General features: G+C 41.5%; 1 protein-coding gene across 1 annotated transcript in view; it reads right to left on the bottom strand.

Moving 5' to 3' along the window:
- LOC309688350 (mitogen-activated protein kinase kinase kinase kinase 4) overlaps positions 1 to 24227 on the bottom strand; it is a 57430-nt gene that overhangs the window by 13252 nt on the left and 19951 nt on the right. The window contains exons 10-24 of the mRNA XM_082504013.1: positions 23036 to 23208; positions 20016 to 20088; positions 19488 to 19605; positions 19125 to 19241; positions 18728 to 18859; positions 14868 to 14933; positions 10173 to 10487; positions 8655 to 8789; positions 6461 to 6598; positions 4871 to 4941; positions 3459 to 3538; positions 1464 to 1543; positions 1161 to 1255; positions 487 to 571; positions 170 to 337 (exon numbers count right to left, since the gene is read on the bottom strand). Of these exons, the coding sequence (XP_082360139.1) occupies positions 170 to 337; positions 487 to 571; positions 1161 to 1255; positions 1464 to 1543; positions 3459 to 3538; positions 4871 to 4941; positions 6461 to 6598; positions 8655 to 8789; positions 10173 to 10487; positions 14868 to 14933; positions 18728 to 18859; positions 19125 to 19241; positions 19488 to 19605; positions 20016 to 20088; positions 23036 to 23208 (1846 nt within the window). The remainder of the gene's footprint in view (positions 1 to 169; positions 338 to 486; positions 572 to 1160; positions 1256 to 1463; positions 1544 to 3458; positions 3539 to 4870; positions 4942 to 6460; positions 6599 to 8654; positions 8790 to 10172; positions 10488 to 14867; positions 14934 to 18727; positions 18860 to 19124; positions 19242 to 19487; positions 19606 to 20015; positions 20089 to 23035; positions 23209 to 24227) is intronic.

The raw sequence follows: 24227 nt of genomic DNA, 5'->3' as shown, positions 1-24227 counted from the left end.
ACTGACAGTATGACAGCAACATAATAAAGAGCATGATATACTGTTTTCATTATAAACAACACTGCTGAACGTCGCCGTAGTGTACACTGAATGATAAACAGGGATGCTGATGATGACAATGACCAGAAGAAGTAAAGCTCTGAGAAATCTGTGCTGATTTTCTACTTACATGTAGATCCTGGTGTGTGGGGGATCCGGGAGATGTGGGCGATCTCAAATAGCCAAGTTCCCGTGCTCGCTGCTGCTGGATGAATGCATTGTGGGTAGGACTAGAGGAAGAAATTTTTTGCAGAAGGTCTGGTAGCAAGTAGGTGTCATCTGAACCCAACTGCGAAATCTATAGAGCAATACCAGGACAGGATGTAACTTGAGTAACTGTGAGGCGTCACATGAATGAATGTTAAAGCTTTAGGAAGTCAGCTTTTTTACACAACCGACCACAGAGCAGACAGTCACGTGTGCTCTGTGGTTGTGTTTGCTCAGTACCTGGTTGAGATTGTGGTGAGGCTGCAGGACGATGCCGTCGGGTATTCCTCTGAAGTATTTCCCTTTTCCATTGGACATGCCAGACCTTGAAACATACCGCTCGAGATTTTAGACTAGAGACCGACTGCAGATGTCATATTTCATAGTTAGAAACAAGACTGATGCATCCTTCAGCAATAAAAGCAACACACTGGATCCTAATGACACCTGCTGTTTCAGACTGTGACTAACTCACAAACAACACTATAGTAACACTAATTTGCTTTCAGGACTGTTAAACCAAATGAGATACTTGGCTTCTCCCAGGTTTACTGCCACAGGAATTGAAATCACAATAAACAGACTTGGATTTCATTTCCTCTTCATACTTAGCAGAAATATTTCAGTGCTCATTTCTCCCAGTAGATGCAGCAGAATTACTAATTTCGTGACTTTTTACTAGATTCTAAATATCAGTTTATCAGTGCAACACATCATGTTTCGTCACAGTGCTGTTTGGAAACTAAAAGAGTTGCTTCACTCCTTCATGTGCAGCAGGACACTTAGTTTTTTTGCTAAAAGAAACTGTCGAGCAGGTCAAACACATGATGAGCTTGATGGGAACATTTCTTAAACAATAACCTCTAACAATAAGAATACAGCATCATAAATACACTGAGGATGTGTTTGGTTACCCGCTTCGCTCCTCGTCATCACTGCTGCCGACTTCATCGCTAGAAGAAGAGTATTCTGCGGCCTTGTTAAGCCGACCCAGAGCGGGTTTTATTCCCTGCGAGAGGAAAAGGAAGTAGCCGGAAAAATGAGTTGGACAGAGAGAAAAATCATTGATGTTAATGTGATGAAGCAAGTTTCAAATCAATGAGGAAGAGGGATCTAGATGACATGTGCATGCATGCTTTGTACTGATACTATGATATACTGAAACAATTTAACTCTATAAACCAGTGAGACTGCACACATGCTCCAACAACACTTACCTGTGTGTGTCCACTGCTTATGTTATCCAGCTTCCTGTGTGGGTGGTGCTGCAGGAGGGGACTTTCCAGCTTGAAGTAACCTAAGACACACACATATGTTAGCAGCAGTAATCAGTGTGAGAGTTACATGTGGAATCTCATGTGTAAATATACCTGTTTCTTGCCAGACTGCTTTAAAGACAGTAAATGGACCCAAGGCTGTGAGCTAGTTCAGGCAGGTTACTCGAGCTGTACTGTCCTCATTGTCTACAGCAACACTTCTGAATCTAAAAAATGCTCCCTTATTCACAAAGGGTCACCACAGTGGGCAGCTCGGTATGTTTGATTTGACAGATTTTTTTAAATGTTGGATGCCCTCTCTGGGAAAAGACTGAAATGACTTGGATCTCCTCCCGGGATCGAACGGACAATCTTTAGCTCGTTAGGCAAATGTGTGAACCACAATCTCAGCTTCATGTCACTGCATTACTGTGTGCTGTTTAAACTCCAGCATCCACCTGCAGCTTCCAGGGGAATGTTTAATAATGACTCCCTAAACTGCCCAGGTGATTTAAAATAAAAATATATTTAAGTTTCCATAAGACAGAGGCATGTTGTTCATAGTGTATTTGAAGAAAAGTGATTTACAATCCACCTTTTAAAAGTCCAGCCCACAGTTTACTTAAACTTATACACTAGCATTTCAGCTGCGCTCTGTCCAAATGGGCTCTATTTTCTTTCTATTTTCTTTTATCTCCACATGACAGAAGTATCTGGCTCACCACTTGGTGTCTAACTGCTCTTGGTGCTGGTTGGTAGTTTACTGTTGGGTTTTAGAGCCATTTCCCTGAAAACTGCACAATACTGCAGCTCAAACTTTAACAATAGAAACTAAATCAATACAGTAAAGATTTAGCCTGTAAAACAAAAACAATGGACTAAAAATAAAGCCTTTGTCATGCTGTCACTTCAAACACTCCCTTTATATTTTCCACAGATTCATGTGATGCATTGTAATCATGAAGTAGAGACTTACAGGACAGTTACATTAGGGTTGGTTATCAAGTCGTTCAAGAAGGTAATTAAATACCCAAAGAACGACTGTTTATAAAGAGTTTGTTTTATGGAACAAAACAGGAAACAACTCCTGTTTGTTGTGTTTCCATCAAGCGTGAGAGAGAAGAAAGTCTTTCTGTGCTGCTGGAATCAAAAGTGTTCGTGGAAATAACATCATCGGGGCACCTAAGTAAGCCTAAGTATCACACATTCAATAAATCGAGACATCAAACGCTCCTTTTACTATTTACAAAGCAGTAAGCGGCTTTCTCTCAGTTGTAGCATGAGTAGATAAAGGTTTCGTCTAACCACAGAGGAGCTACACGACTGTCAAGAACAATGTCTGATCTGTGACTTCGAACAAAGGAGGCTGAGGCCAGCAGCCAAACTGAGTGGGAGGCATCAAACGGTGTTTCCTTCCAACTACACGCAGAGGGCAACTTTGAAATCCTAAACATATTCTCCCCTCTGTCTATCCCAGCAGAAGTGCAGCTTCCTTGCTGCCGACCACAGAGGACACACCAAGCAGAACTTTGAAAAAGATGACTTGGTTGTTTCTTTCTCGCCGGAGACGCGGGTGGAGAGGGCAGGCTTTGAATACATCGCTCTGTTGTTGTGCTTTCTGTTGCAGTGTACTCTGCATGCGTACACCCCTCCCCCAACCCACGCCAGGCACCCATGAGATCACACCCACATACGCTGTTCACACTAGTGTCACACACATGGGCAAGTAAGGTGTAAGTTTGAAGCGCTGCTGAGAACAGCAGTCAAAAACAAACACACTGCAAACACATGTCATTACTAAAATAACACGAGTGCTTTTAGCTGTTCAAAGATGGCAGAACCAAGATTATTGGTGCACAATATAAACTGAACCCTAAGGCAAGGACACTGTGCTCTGTTACTCCAACAGCACAGGACTGAGGTTAGTGAGGTGAGCTGTGTTTAGGCATCACACACCTGGATGGTTGCTGCTTAAAGAGGAGCCTCCATGGGACGCACACCTCCCACTCTTATCTGCTGCAGACACTGGACTGCCACTAGATGGCGAGAGAGACACACAGACAGCATTACAGACGCAGAGTTAAAGACAGTTAAAGACAGGAAGTGAGCTGAATTGTGATCAACACTATACATCTCTCTGTCCTGATCTGAGAACGTCCTTCACGCCGTCACTGCAGTGACAGTTTTTCCACCATTATTTTCATCTCATCAAAAATAATCATCCAGGCTAAATGAATCTGATCTGCTGTTCTCCTGAGTTGGATGCCGACATGCTGACTTAGAGCGCCACACAAACACCAACAATAAATCAGGCCCAACAACACTGTGGTAAAGAGACATTTTATTCTAATGAGGCAGTAAAAGAAAAATGACTCGCCAGCTTAAAAGACAGTTTACTAGAGTTTACTACAACTAAAATAAAATGTTTAACTTCATATCAATTAATATTTTATACTAAATATGATATATACACCAGTAAAATAATGTGATAATGTGAAGAGCTGGTAGACAAATGAGGTGCTGAACAACGCTTTGCATCTGAAGCTAATTATTCTCACTGTGATTCTGGAAACTGCATTAAAACTCATTAATTATCGAGTTTGATTCCCGTGCATTGGCGTGTGCATTTTAAAAAACAAACACTGTGTCTGTGCTGACTGCTCCAAGAGTTCATTTCTCAGCAGAAGAAGAACCCAGGTGAGGTTTATGGCTGCTTGCACCACAAACAATGAGTAACATGGTTGTTAAACCAACAGTCATCATGTAAGAGTCTCAAGTTTCCCTCTTTGTTTTTGTATTTGATCTTTTTTTGCTCTCTTCTGGGGTAAAGTTTAGTCATTTAGATGCTGCATGCTCCCATTCGGTCACTAGCTAGTTGCTATTGTCTAATACTTCAGATGTGGTGTGCAGTGGGTTTCTGTAAAACAAAAAACTGCACTTAAGACCGCTTCAAGAAAGAGGAAACTGAAGTGCTGCTAAAAGTTATTAGTGGGTTTGTCACTGCAAGTGACACTTGCTGAGTTTTTGATATTGTTATGTGTGAAAAATGAGCAACCTGTAACATTTAAACATACTTCTGCTCTGTCACAAACCCATGTGATGGTCTCTACTAATGGCAATCACATTACACACTTTAATACAAAAATTGATCCAAAAAAATGCCTCAGACAAATCAAATTTTGCACACACACCAGACTCGTTGTGTTGGTACAGACTGAACTGTAATGACAACCTGCTAACATTATGAACAGGACCTAGCTTAGTGTAGCCTACGCGTGTTAGCCCTCTAGCATTAGCAGCCACGTTTGGCACCGACTTGGTGAACCAAGTGCTGGTTCTTGTATGGACATCATGTATTAGTGCTCTACCTTGAGGCGGCCCTCTTGTGTCCCATCATCGGTTCCCTGCAGTAATACTTTGAGGTGGTGCGCTCTGGGACCTGAAAGATCAAAGCAAAATAGATTTAATAAAACCACGTGGACACAAAGCTACCGCCTGATTATTTCATTTTTTGTTTTCAAACTAAATATTCTGTCGAGTCAAAGTATGTTAGAGCTAATTCTAAAAAAGGTTTATGTGGTTATGAAACCTTTACATTTACAATGCCTGAAAGGCTGCAGAGCAGAGTGCAATAAAATCTTTAATAACCCTCGAGGAGACATTTATTACTGAGAAACTAATGAGACCATTTGGCTTTGCTATTTCATAACATTTCAATGTTGCCCCTCTTAACACATCAAAGCCACGTCCAAATCATAGAGTGTGGAAATATTATCTGACTCGGAGCAATTTCTCTTTTCAGATCTGTGTGTGTGTGTGTGTGTGTGTGTGTGTGTGTGTGTGTGTGTGTGTGTGTGTGTGTGTGTGTGTGTGTATTTTTCGGTCAAGCAGCTGGCAGCCTTTTAACCTCTCATCTCTTGGGTCAAGTGACAAAGTCACAGAGAGGAAGACACACCCAGGAATGCAGGAAGAGAGCTGTGGAAATACCTATCGTCCTTCTCACGAGTTGCCCACATCCTGCATCTGCACAAGCGCAGACACCCACAGAGACACTGAGCTGCACCAGTGTCTATCGCTTCCCGTCAACTGTGCTAGACACGTCAAATATAAGGCTTTTAAAACATTTTTTAAGAGCATTTCAAAACCTTTATAAATTTAGGTATTTATAAAAATGCCCTCTAAGTTTCATCATAATACTATTCAGAGGGTAAGTTATGTGAATTCAGGCAACAGGAAAAGTCATTAATGTCTGCCTCATAACTCACACTGTAGTGTTGTTTAACCCAGTGTTTTCACAGCCACTCCTTTGTTTAAGTCACCACACTGCAAGAAAGTGTACTGACTTATTAGCTGCTCTCTCTATAAGCACCATATGGCCTCCTGTTAGATCAACAACATAACACAGCAAATAGACAGCTTTACTGCACCCCCCTGCTGTCTCTGTAGTACTTAAGTTGTTTCATCAACCCCATATGGTGTTCTGTTGGTAAATACACCGACTCTGTACATCACTTAGCAGGGAGAGCCGCGATATTAGCAGGTGAGATGAGGTAAATGTGAGAAAGATGATTTTAGTTGGGGGCATTTCACAACAAACCTCGAGGTAAAACACAGTCCCTTCCTCCCCTCCTATCTGCTGCACACACAAAAGACTGACGACAAACACGCCAGCCGCATAACAACCTCGTGCTCAATGCACCACTTCCTTAGCTGGGCAACTGATCAGAATACAAGATGCCAAATACACACACACACACACACACACACACACACACACACACACGCACACACTCTCTATCCTGTGCTCATGTGATGCAGGACACAACAAAGACTTCCTCTTTTGGTGGGAGCCAGAAGAACAAAATGCATCACTTGAACTTATGTCTCGTTCACGCCAATCATCAAATCTGCACCGTGACCCAGTAAGGAGCTGGAAACTAAAAACAGATGATACTCACTTTGGGTGGAGTCTCCACAGAGTCCCAGAAGACACTGTCAGTTGGGGACACGGGAGAAAATAGGGACAAAGGGGAGATGGCCATGTCTGACATAGAGCTGCTGTGTGGGGCATCCCGACTTGAACGAAGATTTTCATTCTGGGAAAAAAAAAAAATGTAAAAAGTTATTAAATAGTACCTCGTGACAGCACTTAGCATTTATCCGAAATGAGCATATTAGGCTTCAGTCACACTGGAGTAAAAGCAGGACGGCAACCTCCGAGGGACCAAGAAACACCAGAGGTTTGTGAGTAAATAGGCCCTGTGACATTCTGGGGACCTGTTCGGGGTGTACCCCACATCTCGCCCCCTGGAAGCTGGGATAGGCTCCAACACCCCCCCAAGGAGAATGAATAGTTGGATGGTGATTTTGTTTTTGTTGTCTGGGGCTAATTGCAAGTAGTTGTGGCACGAGCGTGCAGCAGCCTCAACCTCTGGTTGACCACTTTTCAACATAAGGCAACAAATCTTGGTCTGACTTGGACTGAGGGTAGTCACTTTCTAGTAGGTTGGCAAAGGGTTGTGATTAATTGCTATGTCATTTATAAATGTAGACAGATTGTCAACATGTTGCAACTAGTGCAACTTATCTGCACCATCAAAACCCAAGTTACAAAGGTTTGTGGCAGGTTATTTACTGAACACTGCTGAAATTTAACAGTGAAAAGCATATCTTCATCCAACATGCACGATAGTTGCTGCTAGGAATGCTCATTTATTTGGAATTAGAGTTGCGATCAGAAAGAGTGCGTAATTGTCACGGCTGGATGTGTCAAAACTGTGTGCAGTGCCAAAACTTTGGCTTTGTCCTGTTGCTCCACATATTCCTCCTCTGCAATAAGACAGATTTTATTGAAACGGAGCAGAACTGAAGTGTCAAAGTGAGGAGACGGAGAATCCAGATCCAGTCCATGTCGTTTCCTTCTTTCCAGCGAGCAGAGCAGCTTCCAATGTTTCAGGCATTTATTCACGTTACTAAATCGGTACACAATCTCCCTGTTGTTTCTCAGCAGTGCGCACACACAGAGGAGCGGCAACATTTATTTCTTAGCTTCTTCTTTCTTAAAATCCAGCTATTAATTGGACTTTGATATTTGACCGGCTATGCTATTATTAATAAGAAATAATGTCCAAATGCAACGGGACAAAACGCTGTTTTTAAAACTTCCATCTGTAAGTTATTATACACGTTAAATCCTTTGGCTCTGTATCATGTTTTACAGCATCATGATCCGCAGGTTCTGTGAATGACGCAATGAATGACAGTCAAGTTAGGGTTGATCTTATCACTCAGGAGTGTTCCTGTTCCTCTCTATCAGCTCATCACAGCTGCACCATCAGTAGCAAAGCCAACAAACTACGCACATAACATTTCTTCAGAGAGCAAGGCCCTGGTGCAAAGCTCAGTTTCACATACTGCAGAAAAACATAAATGCAAGCATTTATGCACACAGCACAATAACAGCATCTTCATTAAGCTGCTGGACACAGATTCGAGGTTTCATGGAGGAATAGTTTGTAACTTCGCTCCACCCGAGTCTCTCTTCTCAGGACCACGCACACATTCTGTTACAGCAACGTGTAACAGAAGAGTTCACCCTTATAAACATTTATTCTAAATGCCACGTTTCAGAGAGAAAAACAGAAACCCTGCACGCATTATTCATGCCCTCATTTTTGATGAGCAAACTTGCTCTTAATAAAATGCAGGTGATTAAAGAAATGAACAAGCTATGTCTGCTTGTTGGTACATTTGCCACGTTTAGATCTGGCCCAGTCTAAGACGGTCATGTTTGATCTGCAGATTGTGCATTGTTGGCTGTGTGAGTCCACCCTGGTTCAGATACAACAATACAAGTCTGATGGGAACAGACTTAATTAACTGCACTAATGCCCTTTCCTACTCAAAACTGAAAGCTGCCTTGTTGCCATTTCATCACTAACTTAATGCGCCAAAGTTTGAAGACAGCAACTGCCTGAGTGGTCCCCAGACTTGGTCCCCATCGTTGAAGTGATCCTTTCAAAGTTAACTGCAATAATTTTGGTCACACAGCGGTCTCCATTCATCGTTTTCTCTAGTGGGACTGTAGCCTTACCCAAAGTGTTAGAATTGCACAATTGCATGCATGAGCTATGTGACACATCTGTTGTATACCTGGATGAAGTGAGCTCTCTGCATGGCTGGGGTACAAGGACTAGAGCTGCTTCCGGAGCCCAGCCTCGAGTGCATCTGGCCAGGAAGACCAGCAGCTAAAAGCAATTTGGCTAAGTTTGATTCGTGGAAGTCCATCTAAAATATAAAACAAACCATTAAGTTTGTTTATGTCTGTTGTTAAATAGACATAAACAAACGGACACAGTCGTCTGGTTAGGAGCGAATCTAAATGAGGTTAGAATGAAGGTTGGAATGAGTTTTGAATTTTATCATCGAGGTGTATGACATTTTGAAAGATGCCATTTCTGAGACTGTGAAAATGTTTCTAATGAGAAGTGACTAAAGAGACAAAAACAGCCTGTGCAGGAAGAAGAAGGGCAAATTAAACCGATTCTGAAGTGTCGTGGGTGAAAAAAAAAGTCTTGATTTACTTCAAAGTTTATTTTCTTTAACAGTTTATACACTGAAATTGTCCACATAACTATCGGGGGGTCTAGTTTATGTAATAATGTGCCTTTAATCTCTCAACAAGCATGTAACAACATATGAAAATATAAAACCTCAAAGGGAACTTTTTATGCTGATCTTTGCACCATCTTTTCATTCTTGGACTCTAGAGTCGTCTTGTCAGGTTCTTGGTTCAAAATAATCCTCATCTATCTTATACCGGCGTCTTTGTTTAACATATACAGCTTTCCCTTTAAGCCAACCCTATTTTAATAAAACTTTCCTGTGATTCGCTGCCCCTCACAAGCAAAACATTTAAAGAGGAGATGGCAGGCGAGATGTGTTTCTGAGAAGAGCATATTATGAATAGTCTCTTATTACACGGAACCAAAGGCTAAAATAAAGGAAATCTAAACAGAGCTGCCATGAAACTGTGCATTTAGACTAGTCTGAAGACTGAGCTGAGCTGCCCTAATGTTTAATATAAACTATTGTACAGTATAGCTTTGAAAAATAACGAAAAGCATATTATATTTGTGACACAGCTCTGCTTCCCTGACATTAAAGTCCTAAAGGCAGACTCTGTGAAGCCCTGACTGTGTTTCAACCTGTTCTCCTTTCGAGGCGCTCAGGCTTAAATATTTTCAACATGTTCAGAAATTTGTGGTTTGGAGAGTGTCTAATATAACATCAGGAGCAGAAACAAATGTTTTTCAATCACCACGATCATGTGACTGTCTCAACATATTTCTGTAAATAACACCAGTGGGTCATGTTCATGTTCCTTGTGTGGTTTAGCTTCGATGATATGAATAGAGGCCAGAAACCACATGCATCCTCAGCCTCCACCCCCCACAAATGCATCTGTCATCATGCATTTACATGAAAAGCAACAAAGCCAAAGCTGATTAAATCATCACAGCGTTGCAAAAATGAAATGTTTGCACTTTGACAACAAATAAAAAAAGTGCATGATATTCGCACCGGTGAGCAAGAAGAGAAAGTACAAAAAGACCAGGTAGGGTGTAGAAGAAATGAAGATGTTAGCAGGCTGAGGGGGGCAGGGTTTACCGCTGAGCTCTGACTGACTGGAGAGCGCCTGGGAGAGGCGGCGGCGGCAGCAGCAGTGTTCCCGCTATTAGCCGTTAGCTTGTGGTGTGATGCCACAGGCATTTCTCTTTTCCTCTGCTGCTCTTTCTCCCTGTGTCTGTGGTCGTGTTGCAGGGACAGGAGTTGGGTTTGGTCCTTGGGCAGGGTGCGGTGGGATCTCCTGCCCGCTGAGGGCTGCTGATGCTGGGCCAGGGGCTGGGACTTGGCTTGCGACTGAAGCCGAGACTGCGAATGCTGGGCCTTACGCTGAAGCAGCTGGTTTGGAGCCACTGCTCTCTATGTAGCAAACATGAAGAGCAGAAATACAAACTGACAAAGCCTGGAAGTGTCCTTCTTAAACGGCGTGTATACTGTGTTACAAAGTAACACCCAAACAGTTTACAAAGCTACTCACAAGATTCAAATGTAACACAATCACATGAACAAAGACAAACTGAAACGTTTCCCACCATCTTTGCTCATTTAACTACTAGTAGTAGTGTCAAAGTGATTTAAGTGGCAGATGCCCCATGAACATGAAAATGTGATTTTACTCAAATGTCAATTATAGCGGGACAAATGGACTTCAGCTAAATGTTTATGTGGAATAACCCTTTTTTTGATAGAGTGGTTTTTTAAATGGACTAATGGCTTAATATGCACACTTAAAATAAGTGTTTTAACTGTACAACGGTCACTTTTAAGTCGTCAATTTAAATGGTCATGCTTAGCAATCAATTGTAGTAGAAAAAACTAAAGACGTGGCTATTGATTTTCTTTGCTAACAAAATTTCGTTTTAAGCTTTATTTTAGCAATCTAGTGCTGACACCCCATTTTATATGGCACCAAATTTGTCCTAACCAGTGCTACGTGGTTTGGTCCACTCCAACTCATGTACAACTAACTCTGTACATCTGTATCAAATACAGTATATAACTATATGCCGACTATGAGGGTAACAAAGGTCATTTGTGTTAAATGTTAGCTGTGCATCCCCAATGAAAAGGACACTCCCAGGCTCAGCCCACAGATATAGCACAGAAATATAACACACACTGGCCTATTAAGCTAGTTTCAACAACACAAACTGGTAAAGCAACAAACAGGGGAAACATTCATTAAACAGCAAACACTGACAGGAATGAAGCTGTAAATAAATCAGCCAATGGTGTCGTCTGCACATCAGTATTTAACTATAAATGTATTCATTTCTTAAACACATCCAACAGGAATTTTATATTGTCCGGAACATGATTTAAAATTATATTTTTTTTTACAAAAACATGGATGAATTTATGTATCCTGGCAATATTTAAAGCAGATCAGCCTTCAGCACACAGTATCAGATCTGTTAAAACTGCACGCTCTGCTTTATGGTCTGATTTGGCCAGAGTCACATTAGTCACATGACAATAAATATGACATATTAAAGCATGAACTGTTATAGTGGTTTATTAGAGAACAGAAACACGGGGAAAGTAAGTAGGTTAAAAAAAAAATCGCTTCAGGATTTGTGAGAACAATTTAACAACGACGTCCAGTCTGTGCTTAAGACAACAACTACAGCAGCTCAGGTATTTGCTGCCATCGAGGGAAAACTGCTTTAAATCACTTTAATGCAGTTTTCTTGAGAATGAGGAAACAACATGGAAGCCGCAGTCAGAATGCACAGCATAGTTTCCTAATCCTGTTTAACTAAACTGCGCCTGAACACAAGGCCTACACACAGAAACATTACAAACACACCGTCTGCTGTCCAACACTGTGAGACGGAGACAAAATAGAGAATCACTATCACTAATTTCAGATCTATATATAATCTCAAACCAGAGCTTGTTTTTCTTCCAGCTAAAACATAAACCTCAATCAAGATAAACATCTGAACAGAGAAAATAGAACCAAAACAGACAACAGAGGAAATCCATGTGTTCTGTTACAGTGATGGAAATGAGTAAAACTCAGACTGCCATACTCTGCTGCTGCCCTGTGCATATCGACATAATGGGAAAACCTTTGACTAATGTTCACCTGTAGTTTGAATGCTGAACATTTCCCAGTTTCAATCATAAGAACTGTCACTATACAGAGATGTGGACGAGGTGTCTTCTGCATGCAGTAATGCAGTTCTGCTCGTGTTGAGTGATGTAAACAACCAATCGATCTGCACTCTTCAAACGTCAAAATTGATCATTTGATTTTTTTATGACACAGCAGTGGTGAGTGTTCCCACCTCTGCTCTTTGTAACTTTACGCAATTTTGGGCATAATTTAGGAATCCATCTTCACAGTAGCGATTGACCTCAAAGTAAAGCTACCGGAAATGTACAACCCTACGTCCGGTCTTAAAACAGGAAGTTTTAACAGGAACAGGAAGCATTTTCTCGTGCACAGGGTCTGTATCAGGACAGTCAGCGCATGTGCAATACTGCCCCAGGGCAGCTGTGGCTACAACTGTAGCTTGCCTCCACCAGTGTATGAATGTGAGAGTGAATGAATAGTGGTATTGTAAAGCGCTTTGGGTGCCTTGAAAAGCGCTATATAAATCCAATCCATTATTATTATTATTATTACTGGGGTTTGTGCAATATAATTGATGTGTTTCCGTTATCGAAATCTATACTGTCCTCTGTTGTCCACTCTTCTTGTCATTGTTTGTTCTAGTATAATGTGATCACTGTTTTTGTCCTTGTCACATGATCTGTAAATATTGTCTCTGTATGTTTTTACTAACTTGTGTTTAACACCAACCTGTCAGAGGGTCTGCAGATGGAAATTAGCCCAAGGCTATAATCTGGCATATTTACATTTGTTAAAATGTTCATTAATATGTATTGCCCCTCTTTCTAAATAAAATAAAATAATAAATAAATAATCAGATTTCTTCACTCAGATGAACATTTGGGGCTCAAAACTGCAATTAACTTAACTTAGTAGCTGCCCACTTTAGTCACCTTAGTGCTTCTAGTCTCTTATACTCAGTTGACTGTCAGCTCTTCACTTCTCTCGTGTGCCCAGCTCAGCCTCCACCCTCCTGCAGCACAAAAGCAGCCTTCACCTGCCTGCTCTCACTCTGCCTCCACCACCAGTCTGCGTTTCTATCTGCCTGCCCACAAGCACAGTTTGTCCACTCTTGCCTCGCCAACCTAACCATCTCACCCACACCCGACTCCACGATCACTCGAAACGCAGTCTTTCCTGACTCAGTGTCATGGTAAGGTCTGATATTCTGTTTGTAGTCTAAAAAGTCACCGAACACCAAACCAGACTGAACTGTTGAAGAAGGAAAAATGATCGACTCAAACACACAATACATGTGTACTTCTCACATCAGAAAAGATCATGTATAATGTAATTATTCTGTCAGTCTGCCCCAGGGCAGCTGTGGCTACAACTGTAGCTTGCCTCCACCAGTGTGTGAATGTGTGTGTGAATGGGTGGATGACTGGGTGTGTAAAGCGCTTTGGGGTCCCTAGGGGGGACTAGTAAAAGCGCTATACAAATACAGGCCATTTACCATTTAACAGTCAGTGCAGGCGGTGGAGTACAAATTAAGAAGTCTAATCACACCACAAAATCATAACAATACAGAGATGTGCGTCTTTAGAACTAAAGAAGGAGATGAAGAGTATGAGCATTAGAAATATAACCATGTTTTGCAAATTTTTATGTTGAAACATCTACTGAGGTTAGATAGTATCATCCCAAGACAAGTTAAAAGAGAGCTGCTGGAAGCGAAAGCGATCCCATGCTGCGAGCAGAGGGATGGATGGAAGGAGGACCCAACTGAGGATAGGAGGCGTGCTGGGATCAGTGGAGAGAGAGATGGAGAGGAAAGCCTTTTAAAACAAAAAGAGATGCCAAGCTGTGATAAGGTTTGGCTTTAAACTGAGAACTGATGCTATCGGTACAGTAAAGTGTAAGTCAGTGATTCCTCAGAGACTTCTCTGCATTCCTGCAGTAGTCTCACACTGAAAATTACAAACCTCTAATGTCTGACTGAGAACTTTAAATAATAAACTTCACCAGAACAAACAGGTCTGTCACCCTCCGTAAACTTCACTTCAAACATGAAACGCAGACGATCAATTACCACCACCTGCTTCACCTCTGACTCCTCATCTGCCTTCACTCGCACATCTTTTCATCTTCCATCCACCCGAGACGCAAACAACAGCCAGCTGCTGTCTCTCTGTCTGCATTTCAGTCTTTGGGTTAAACCTTATTCTCTTGTCAGCAACACATTTTTTCTCACCTCACATGTCAGAAAATTTCTACTTAAGAAAGATTTAAACAAATACAAGTCTTTGAATAGTTTCAATTTTACTGTCAGGCTACAAGAAAAAAAAAAAGCTGTAACTATAAGAAATAAGAGAAGTTAACAGTTTACACTGATGCTGTTCATGAAGTGTTAAAAATAAAAGAGAATCCAGGTTTATAACACATCTAACAACATGCAACACATTCATAAGAACATACAGAGATGGTGAAAGAAAGCAAGAGAAAAAGAGACACGAGGTGCAGTCTGGACACTCCCACGCTGTTTGCTTTCATCGACCACATGAAGGATCGGCTCACATTTGGAATATTTCAAGAGAAAATTCACCTGCTGTCACTCGTATGTGAGTGACAGGTAAACAAGCAAATATATGAACAAATATGAAGTGAAGGATTGTTACCTGCTCCGCCACAGAGTCCAGAGGCCTCACTGACACATCGGCACTCCACTGTCTGCCTGCCTGATCCTGTTCAGGACACACACACACACACACACACTTTAATTAAGATGTTCTGAGGTTTTGAGGAGGTGGGAACTAAAATATTCAGAGTGTGCAAGATGGCACGAAGCTTTTAGCCGCCACACTCAACTTTAAATATTTCATTATAAAAGAGAAAAAACTAAGTAGCACAAACTGAATTTTTTTTGCATTTACACTGGTTAATCAAATCTAATCTATGTAAATATTTTCAGTGATTGCACCATTGGCTTCAAATTGTGTTCACTGGGCTTTGATGTGAAGGGTCACACTAAACAGGGTTTAAGCTGAAACGGCAGCTTAACCTGATTACAAATCAAATGTCTGCAGGACAAACGTAAGCGCCCTCTGAGCAGTGATCCAAGGTGAAGCTCACCTCATCTGCGAGCAATCGATGGTGCCACTGTGAGGACGCGCAAGGACAAAACTGTTGCAGGGTGAGAACCGAGGCCTTGAGTCTACAAACTAATTACAGCTTTGTTAACAAGGAAGCACTAACAATTACACCTGAGACAGGAATCATGCTACACTGAACTCTACAGTGATACACGTGACAACAGGAAAACAAGAACAAAGCCACAGTGACATTACATATGAGTTTGTATTTAGATTGAAAGGATGTGTTAAAAGTCCTCCAAAGCAACTAAAACCACAAACACGAGGTTCAGTTCTGAGGTGAACCCTCAGAGACAGCTCGCAGCTGTCACTCAAACTGGTCACAACCACAGTCACGCACATTTTAAACCTTAATCTGATTTAAACTGGTAAGTTACTGGTAATTTGCACAATAAAATCCTCTCCTGTTCAACTGATAGAAAGATAATTTTAGTTTTAGGCACCAACACAGTTTTGTAGCAGCCTACAGACAAGCTTACTGCTGTAAAAGTGATAGAAGATAAAACTGTGTGTGCACCGAATCACTTTTATAACCAGCTTCAAGTGACCGACTCGATGTATTGTTCACATGTGTCATCTGGACCGTGTGGTTTATGACCTTCTGGTGGTATTAGATGAAAGTCACCAATCAATAGAAATAAAGGATATTGTGCTGATTTGTTCTGCATTTTGCCAGAAAACCATTTTATACTCAGGTTTAAGCCATGAAAATGTGTGCCAGTCAGAACGATGATTTAAAATCCAGTCAAACACACTGGCCCAGTTTAGCTCAGTGTGTTGAGCAGGCGACCACATGGCATACGCGTCCGGCCCACAGCCCTTTGCCGTATGCCTTCTCCTGTCTCTCTCTCCCTCTGCTTTCCAGTCATTTCTTCACTGTATCTGTCAATAAAAGTTAAAAAAGGCCAAAAACAACTATGCCAAGTTTTTGTGACGATACAGGAGGATTCAAAGCATGACATCACGATTAAAGCAGAGCCATGCTGCAGCTGTAGCTCCTTTTAAGTGACCGTCACCACTAATCCAGTGAGAACTGGAACCCATCCTGACCACTACTGTAAGAAATGTCACATTGCAACTCTTTAAAGGGAAATCAGACCTTACTTGCTACAAATCATTTAGATTTGTAAAAAGTAAGGTTGTGTAATGAGTATTCCCTTTCCAGTTGGAGAGGCGACCTCTACAGTCTGAAGCCGCTGACAGTGAACTGAACTACATCACGCAATACTTGCTAAATCAATCGATGTGTGCGATGATTGGGAGCAGCAGACGTGTTATTCATCTGACATAATACAAGATCACATCATGTGCTCACTGAACCTGTCGCATAATTAAACACACATACAGTGAAAGTTAATGAAGCATCAGATAGATCCATTACACATGCTGACCTTAATGACTTTGAGGTAATCAGACTAACACGTACAGATACCTCCCTGACACACACACACACACACACACACACACACACACACACACAGTAAAATAAGACAGATATTAATAGCATTTAAATACAGCATCTTCAACAAGAAGAATCCCCAGTCACTAACCTGCTCTGCAGTGTTAATATAAACCTATTGAAACCCACTGGTGTATGGAATAGATTCATTAAGCATGTGTCAAAATTAATGAGTAAAAAATGAATTTCTAAAACAGTAAAAAGAGTGTCTTTGTGTCTTTGCTCAAAATGATTGAAACTGATACAGACAGTTCACCGTCTCAGCATACTTTGTTAAATGTGTGCATACAGACACACACATAGCTACAGTTACTTTGTAACACTGCCTCACAGAAAAGGTCATTCTCATGGTCTCAGGTTTCTGTGATGCAATAAACTGAGTTTTAATGAAGTAAAACATATTCATGTTGTAGCTTTGTGGGGGGGGAAACAGTCTTGATGGGGAAAAAAAACTTATTCAAACTCCAAATAATTCAGAAAACTTTCAGCGGTACAGTGAAATGTGAAAAAATGTCCAAATACAGACCTCGTCTTTTACTTTATTCTTAACCTGCACCAGTTAAGTCCTCAAAAACTGAGAAGACTACACCAGGTCCTTCATCACTCTGTTACATTGAAGGTGTGTTTTTATCACCCAAGTGACAAAGCCTGACAGGTGCACCCGCTATCAGTGCCGTGCACATCATCATCATCACAGCTTTATTTTCTGAAGCTTGAACCAAATGTAGATAGCACATGCGCGCGCGCGCACACGCACACACACACACAGTGTTTCAGTCACCTGTCACAAAGTAACTCCTCTGACAGCTACTTCACAGACATTATATAACTTTGCTCAAACTATAATCTAAAGACATGAGATGTTTTAGGGATTAGCTGTTGGAGGTCAGAGCAGTTTTGGTACCCAGGTCAGACTCTCAGGGGCCTATCACTCCTATCACTCACATATACACGTTCAGCTGTTGTGTTGGCTTTTATGTCTCAAACACAGGGGTTAGTAAGGACATGCAGCAGTCAGCCTACTGGGAAGACATTTCAGCAAGAAGTAACTTATCACTATGCACGTCTTCACTTTTGTTCCATCCCGACAGTCCTCATCAGCATCATTTCCATCTCAGTAGGCAGCTGTTTTTGGCAAAAAAGGCTCTGTTTAATGCACTGTAGACTACTTATCCAGCACCAGGCAGCAGACAAAGTTAGCAGCCAGGTGACGAACACAGCGGAGCATTAAGCAGCTATGGAGCCTGATCTTCCCCTCGGGAGCTTTTTTTTAATTAATTAAACAACCGAGCACGTGAATATGATAGAAACAAAGTGACAAAGTTGCTGTGTGTCTGCTTGATGCTTCTGATCATTTTTTTTAAAACTCATCTGAAACCCTGGGAAACCATCACAGGTGGAAAACTTGTCAGGTGAAGAAGGTGGTAAAGACATGAACACGGTGGGAGAGCCTGGGACACATGTTACAGCTCATCCAACAGCTGTTTGGTCAGCTAAGAATCAGTGCTTACATCTGATGTTTTTAAACCAATCACTGTCCACCTTCACGCAGTTCAGCTTTTGTCCTCTCCTCAAGCGACATCATATTAACAAACCAAACAAGCTTTTTTGGAAAGCACCAACAACAATGGTAACTGTTTAAGATAAATATATTAAGCAGTTTCATTAAGTTGTGGTTATCTACCATATTAGCTTTGCTAATATTATCTGCGCATAGAGAAAACTGAACCATCTTGAGCTCAGGACGTGACAAAAAGGGCTCGCTTCAGATAAAGTTGCAAATAAACGTAACAGGTCTCCTGTAAGGTTATCATAACACTGCTGTAAAACCTAAGCTTTGGAAATTCACCACTACACCTACAGTGGACTCAGTATGCATGTATAAAAAGATCCTCCAACTGCTACCAAGTCAAAAGTTCATCTGCACCTGTCTCCTGTCGCTCCTCTTGTTTCCCTCATCCACTAAGATCCTGCTGTCGTGGAGCTCAGACTCCTCCCCAAGGAAGACCTCCTGCAGCTCTCCCCACTGAAAGGCACAGTCTGTCAGCTGTCGCCTCTGCTGCAGGCAACAACAAAGGGAACTGTTTTAATCAACCTAACAAATGTAAGTATTAAACAAACATTAAGGCTTTATGCTGACATTGTTCCCTGCAGTAAAACTACATAAAGTCACAACGGTCGCAGTTTAAAGACTCGATATGAGGAAGGTGAAAGAGGAAGTTAAGCACACACAATAAAATATTATATTCGCTCTTAATATTTTATTATTAATGTGTCAATGCGGAGTGAATCCTATGGAAACCACTGTAAATAACAGCACTTACATCCTCTAACTTTTGCCGTTGCTCTTGCTGCTGCTGGATCCTCCTCTGTCTGTCAGCCAGGATCTGCTGCTTGTATCGCTCCTGTTCTTCCAGCTGCTGCCTGTGCTGCTGCAACGCCTGGATGTCAAATACAACATGACCACACTTAAAATGCAACTAAGAAAACCGATTCATGTTTGACTTCATCCACCGTTGAGCGGAGTGCTGTCTAACCCTGACACGATACTGAAAGCTAACTGCTAAATGTGAAATAGTTCAGTAAAATAACCTGCTGCTCATAATAAATGTATCACATGTAATTCTCTGCATCTTACTAAAATTTATATGCATGTAGACAAAACTGCACAGAACAAAACAAACTACCTGTTGTCCTCCACCACCTCCTCCGCGCCCTACGTCTCTGCCGCCTTCGTGATCTTCTGTCTGCAGTCGAAGAAACTCCCGCCTCAGCGTCCATTCGCCGGGAACATTGACTATGGAGCTGATGGAGAGAGACACGTGAGCGGCATTAAGTCAAGTGCGAGTGACGTGCTCGAGTTAACGTGAGGACGAAGGGAAAGTGGTCACAGCAACAAAAACACACACATTAATCTCACTCTAGGAGTGAGTGAGCTCTGTGCACGGCACCATCTGCTATTTGACATCCAGGGACAGCAACATCTGTCTGTGGACTTATAATAAAACATAACCTGTAGTGATTCAGTAGCAATGATCACTTAAGACCTAATAACAATTAAAAAAATCATTTATATGTTTATATGGCAGACGCATGATGTGTGCTTGACAGCTTGTTGCTTAGTGTGATTATTACTTCACAAAGGATCATGTAGTAACTGAGTCCTGCTTTAATTTCTGGTGAATAATATTTTGCCTGGCGTGACAAAGCTTTACCTGGGTTCTCCTTCCTCTTCTGTGACCTCATCATCCTCTTCCTCACTGCCACTGTATTCATACTCTGGGCCCTCTGAGAGAGTAAAAAGGAGAGAGAAGAGAAAGCGAGGAGGAGTGGATACAGTAAAAAGTTACTATGCAGCACCCAACATGGTGATATTTAAATACACGTACTCCTTTTCCCACATGGACACTGGTCCTGATACTTCACACTTTTTCAGAGTCAAACCCAAAATGATGCCGATGAAAAATAAGCTGAGACACAATCTCACCTTTAGGCAAACAGCTGATATCACAGAACATTTTGTCCTGTTTACAGAAGCGCACAGACGCACATCTGTATGAATATCTCCAGTTTAAGTCATCTGGCACATAATTTAATGGGTACTGAACCTCGTGAAACTTTTTCTTCTCTTTGGTAATTGTAGGTGCTTAAATAAATTGCTGTAGTAATAATCTGCCCTTTTGTGCTGTGAGCGGTTACACCATTTCTCCTTTTTGCCTTGCAGCACCAATGCTCTCGTACAGATTATTCTTTTTATTATTCCAGAACTGAAACTCCAAAATAAAACAGTTTCTTTTCTCTACTTCGAGCGAGTGCATTTCTTTCACTTTTGCTTCTTCTTTGTCTTTCCTTTCACTGACATTTCAAATAACTTGATGCACAAACAGCCACTGTATGACGTCAGTCACCAGGCCTTCATGCATCTGGCCCCAGATGCAGAGAAAGTGAAGACTCTCTGACGAGTCGCACCATCCACACGCTGCACTGCACGCTCTACTGTAAATTGACGCGTTAGAAATGCGATGCGCTCACGGGTGGTGTCTTGGGTGAACGATTCTGATGTGTCAGCACCGCGGTGGGAATTCTCATCTGTGTTTCTGGCTTTGTGAGCAAGCCGCTATTTCATTAAAATTTCCTCCATGCCCTACCCTCTTCCCCCTTCATCGTCTGCTGCCAGTAGCAATTTTGTCATTATCAAAGCCACACAAAAGTCTAGTGTGGGCAAAGTTATTCAGCAAAAAATGAAAGAGGCTTCTTTTATGGAAGCCTAAAGGAGCAGAGTTTTATGCTGTAGTAGATTTCAGGACAGCAGTGCTTCCCCATCTAAAAGGTGTCTCTCGTTTCCACATACACCTTTTATCAAGGGACACACGGCAACACAATGCATGCAAGCATGTGTTAGCACAGGTAGGAAATGTTTAAAAATGCTACTATCCCAGTGTCATTTTTAACCAGGACCGCCTTCATGAACACTGCACTAAAATCAATCACTCTTCCAAGGGGGTACATGAAGATGGGTCCAGTCAGCTTCCTATAACAACATTTGGCCACCATATGGTGTGATAGGAGCTTGGGGTGAGTTGAACATCAACTTGACACACCATATGTTGCCATTAAGAAGCCAAAAAGGCAACGCAACACAGGTGGATTTGTTCGAAGCAGAAAAGAAGACTTTCGTTAACAAACAGGGCAAAAGCATATTTTATATGGTGGTGATGTCATGCTTGAAGGGCTCCAAAGGAGCTGAAAGACACGGGAAGGACTGGAGGGGACGGCCTAGTTTTTCCTGACTGAAAAGTGGGACTTTAATCATTTCTTTTTGGAGTGACTCATCTTCCAAAACACAGACATCTTTGTCCAAACTACACTCTTGGGTATGATGAATGACACATCCGTTTTTGCATCACATCCGGACGCACTGATTTTCTTTTTTTTCCCCTTTCTTGCAGAACTTGCAAAGTTTTTTCTCTTCACAGTAACACTACCAACATTTCATTACTGTGGAGGGGCACAGGGGAACAGAAACACACACTAAATCACAAATATGGCCTTATACACACTGCATACACACAGCGCATACAGCAGAAAGCCTACCAGTCATTAGAGTGTTGTTATAAGCCAACAGAAGATTAGAACCAGATGGTGATTCGTTTCCTCCTTACTTCCCCTCAGCGTCTCTCTCTCTCACTTTTGCAAATGAAGAAAAATAAAGCTAATAGACATTATGAGGATTACTTACACTGTCTGAATACTGACATGAGAACAAAGCAAAGAGAGTCATAAATATCTCCGTCCTGACTGTTTTTCTCACTGTCTGACTGCACATTTTGGCATCAGTGATTCAGCACATGCAGCTCATCCAGAGTAAGCGGAGGATAAATTACGTTCACACTATACGTCTCACAGCTTGCTTCCTCGTGTTACACATTCCTAATTTGTTGTTCTTTTGTCTGTTTCTATGCCTTTTGTTCCCTTCGTCCTCGCTTCGTTCGTCCATCTTTGTGAGCGAGACATTGTTATAAAAGAATGCAGCAGAAAAAGGAAAGCAAAGGTCAGCCCGAGACTTCCCTTCGGCCTGACCTAACATTCTCCCGCTGCTGCGCTCTCCTCGTCTGCCTCGCCGGCGCTGTTAGCATCAGAATATGTTTTCATAAGCTTTGACAAAATGAATGAAGATACAACAAAGCAGAATATATGCAAAAGTACCAAATGGCAACCAAATGAATCATTTCCATAAACAGCAGGCAAGAAATGAGGCAAAATGCTGTGTTTGTCTGAGCAGCCTGAGCGAAACAGCTGCTGCTGCCGTGAGAGCAGCTGGTCCACTCTCAGCTCAAGTGTGCGGCGTTATCCACCACGGCTGGGCTCAAAGCCAGAAGATACCGTCAATTTTTAAAACATGGTGATAAATTCAACCTGACATTTTACTTTGAAAAACCCCTGACACTTAGACACACCTGAAAGGATTTTCAGATTCTAACAGCGTAGTGCAGATATGACAGCCTTTGTTTTACGTGGAATTAAACTGTGAACCCTGCAGAGAAGTGGTGTCACACAAGTGGTCCAGCAAAGACTCTGATCTGGCTCGCTGGATGACTTTGGAAAATGTGAAGCAGCCTATGAGCAGAAAAATAGCCCTAGCTTCTGTCACTGTAAACCACCCTGTATACAGACAGCAGGAAAACAGCCAATAGCTTGTTTATGGTTTAAATTTACTGCCTTTATTTGCCCTGACCTTTCTCTCGCTTCTTCCTGGTTCGGTCCAGATGATCTTTAAGCATGATGCGAACTTGTCTCTCGTTAGCCAGGTCTTTGATGAAGGCGTGTCTCAGTAGGACATCTGTGGTGGGTCGATGTAGATGGTTCTTGATCAGGCAACTATCAACGAACGACAAGAAACGCTTCGACCTGCAGACAAAATACAGACAAATGTGAAAGCATTACAAGCAGGTTTAACAACAGACACACTAACGTAACAAAGTATCACTTAACCTCCTCCACATTTCTGTGAATACACTAAATTCTCTAAACCGAATCACTAATTTAAAGACTCATTTTTTAAAATCCACTTTTTTTTTTTTGCTATATCATGTTGTTGATGATATATTTTTTGTATCACATTTGATACATTCGGCGCTTTTGGCAACTTTTTGTTAGCAACAATGTTAATTTTAGACAAAAAACAAACAAGACTTTAAGGTTTTTTAGGCAAGTATTGATTATGTTGAGGAGATGGAGGTCTCAGAAACTCATGTAGCAAATATGATAAAAATGCTTTTGTAGGGTTAAAACCAGCAACAAATTGTAGTTCCAACCATAAAACTCAACAAATCAGAAGAGAAGACAACATTAAATAAATATTCAATTCACTGAACTGCATAACACTCCACATAATTCTTAAATAAGTATTTCCACTCACCCACAGTATAAAAGCTAGAATCGCCTCTCCCAGCGCTACTCTACCGAGGAAAAGCAAATCCAAAATAACGAGTCCAACTTTTACGATGATATCTACCTACAGAAGCACTCTACAATCAGTGACATGCGCCGTGTGTAAAGTCATAGAAAACTGGGAAGGAAAATGTGGGGCTGCTTTATTTTTCTGCCTCAAGGGGGCCTGGAGTGAAATGGGAAAGCAGTTCACCCCAAATCATTGACGCTATTAAAAGCACCAATAGAAAGCGTTTTTCAGATGACATTAATACTGAATGAAAGACAGCATGACAGTTCCACCATGAGTTCAACAAGTGCCTATCAATTATCCACAGAAAATATGGAGAGAGAAAGGAAAGAGGCTGATAATCAAACCCTAAATAGGATTCAATCCAGAACACACACACACCAGTGGGTTTTTAATCTGGATGACTGGACTTCTTTAAAAAAACAAAACAAAAAAAAAACAAGAAAAAAACTTTATCTTGATATAT

The sequence above is a fragment of the Aulonocara stuartgranti genome, assembly GCF_965226115.1.
Source record: "Aulonocara stuartgranti genome assembly, chromosome: 2".
Lineage (NCBI taxonomy): Eukaryota > Metazoa > Chordata > Actinopteri > Cichliformes > Cichlidae > Aulonocara > Aulonocara stuartgranti.
The sequence above is the reverse complement of the archived record's forward strand: the minus strand, read 5'-3'. Positions and strand labels throughout refer to the sequence as shown.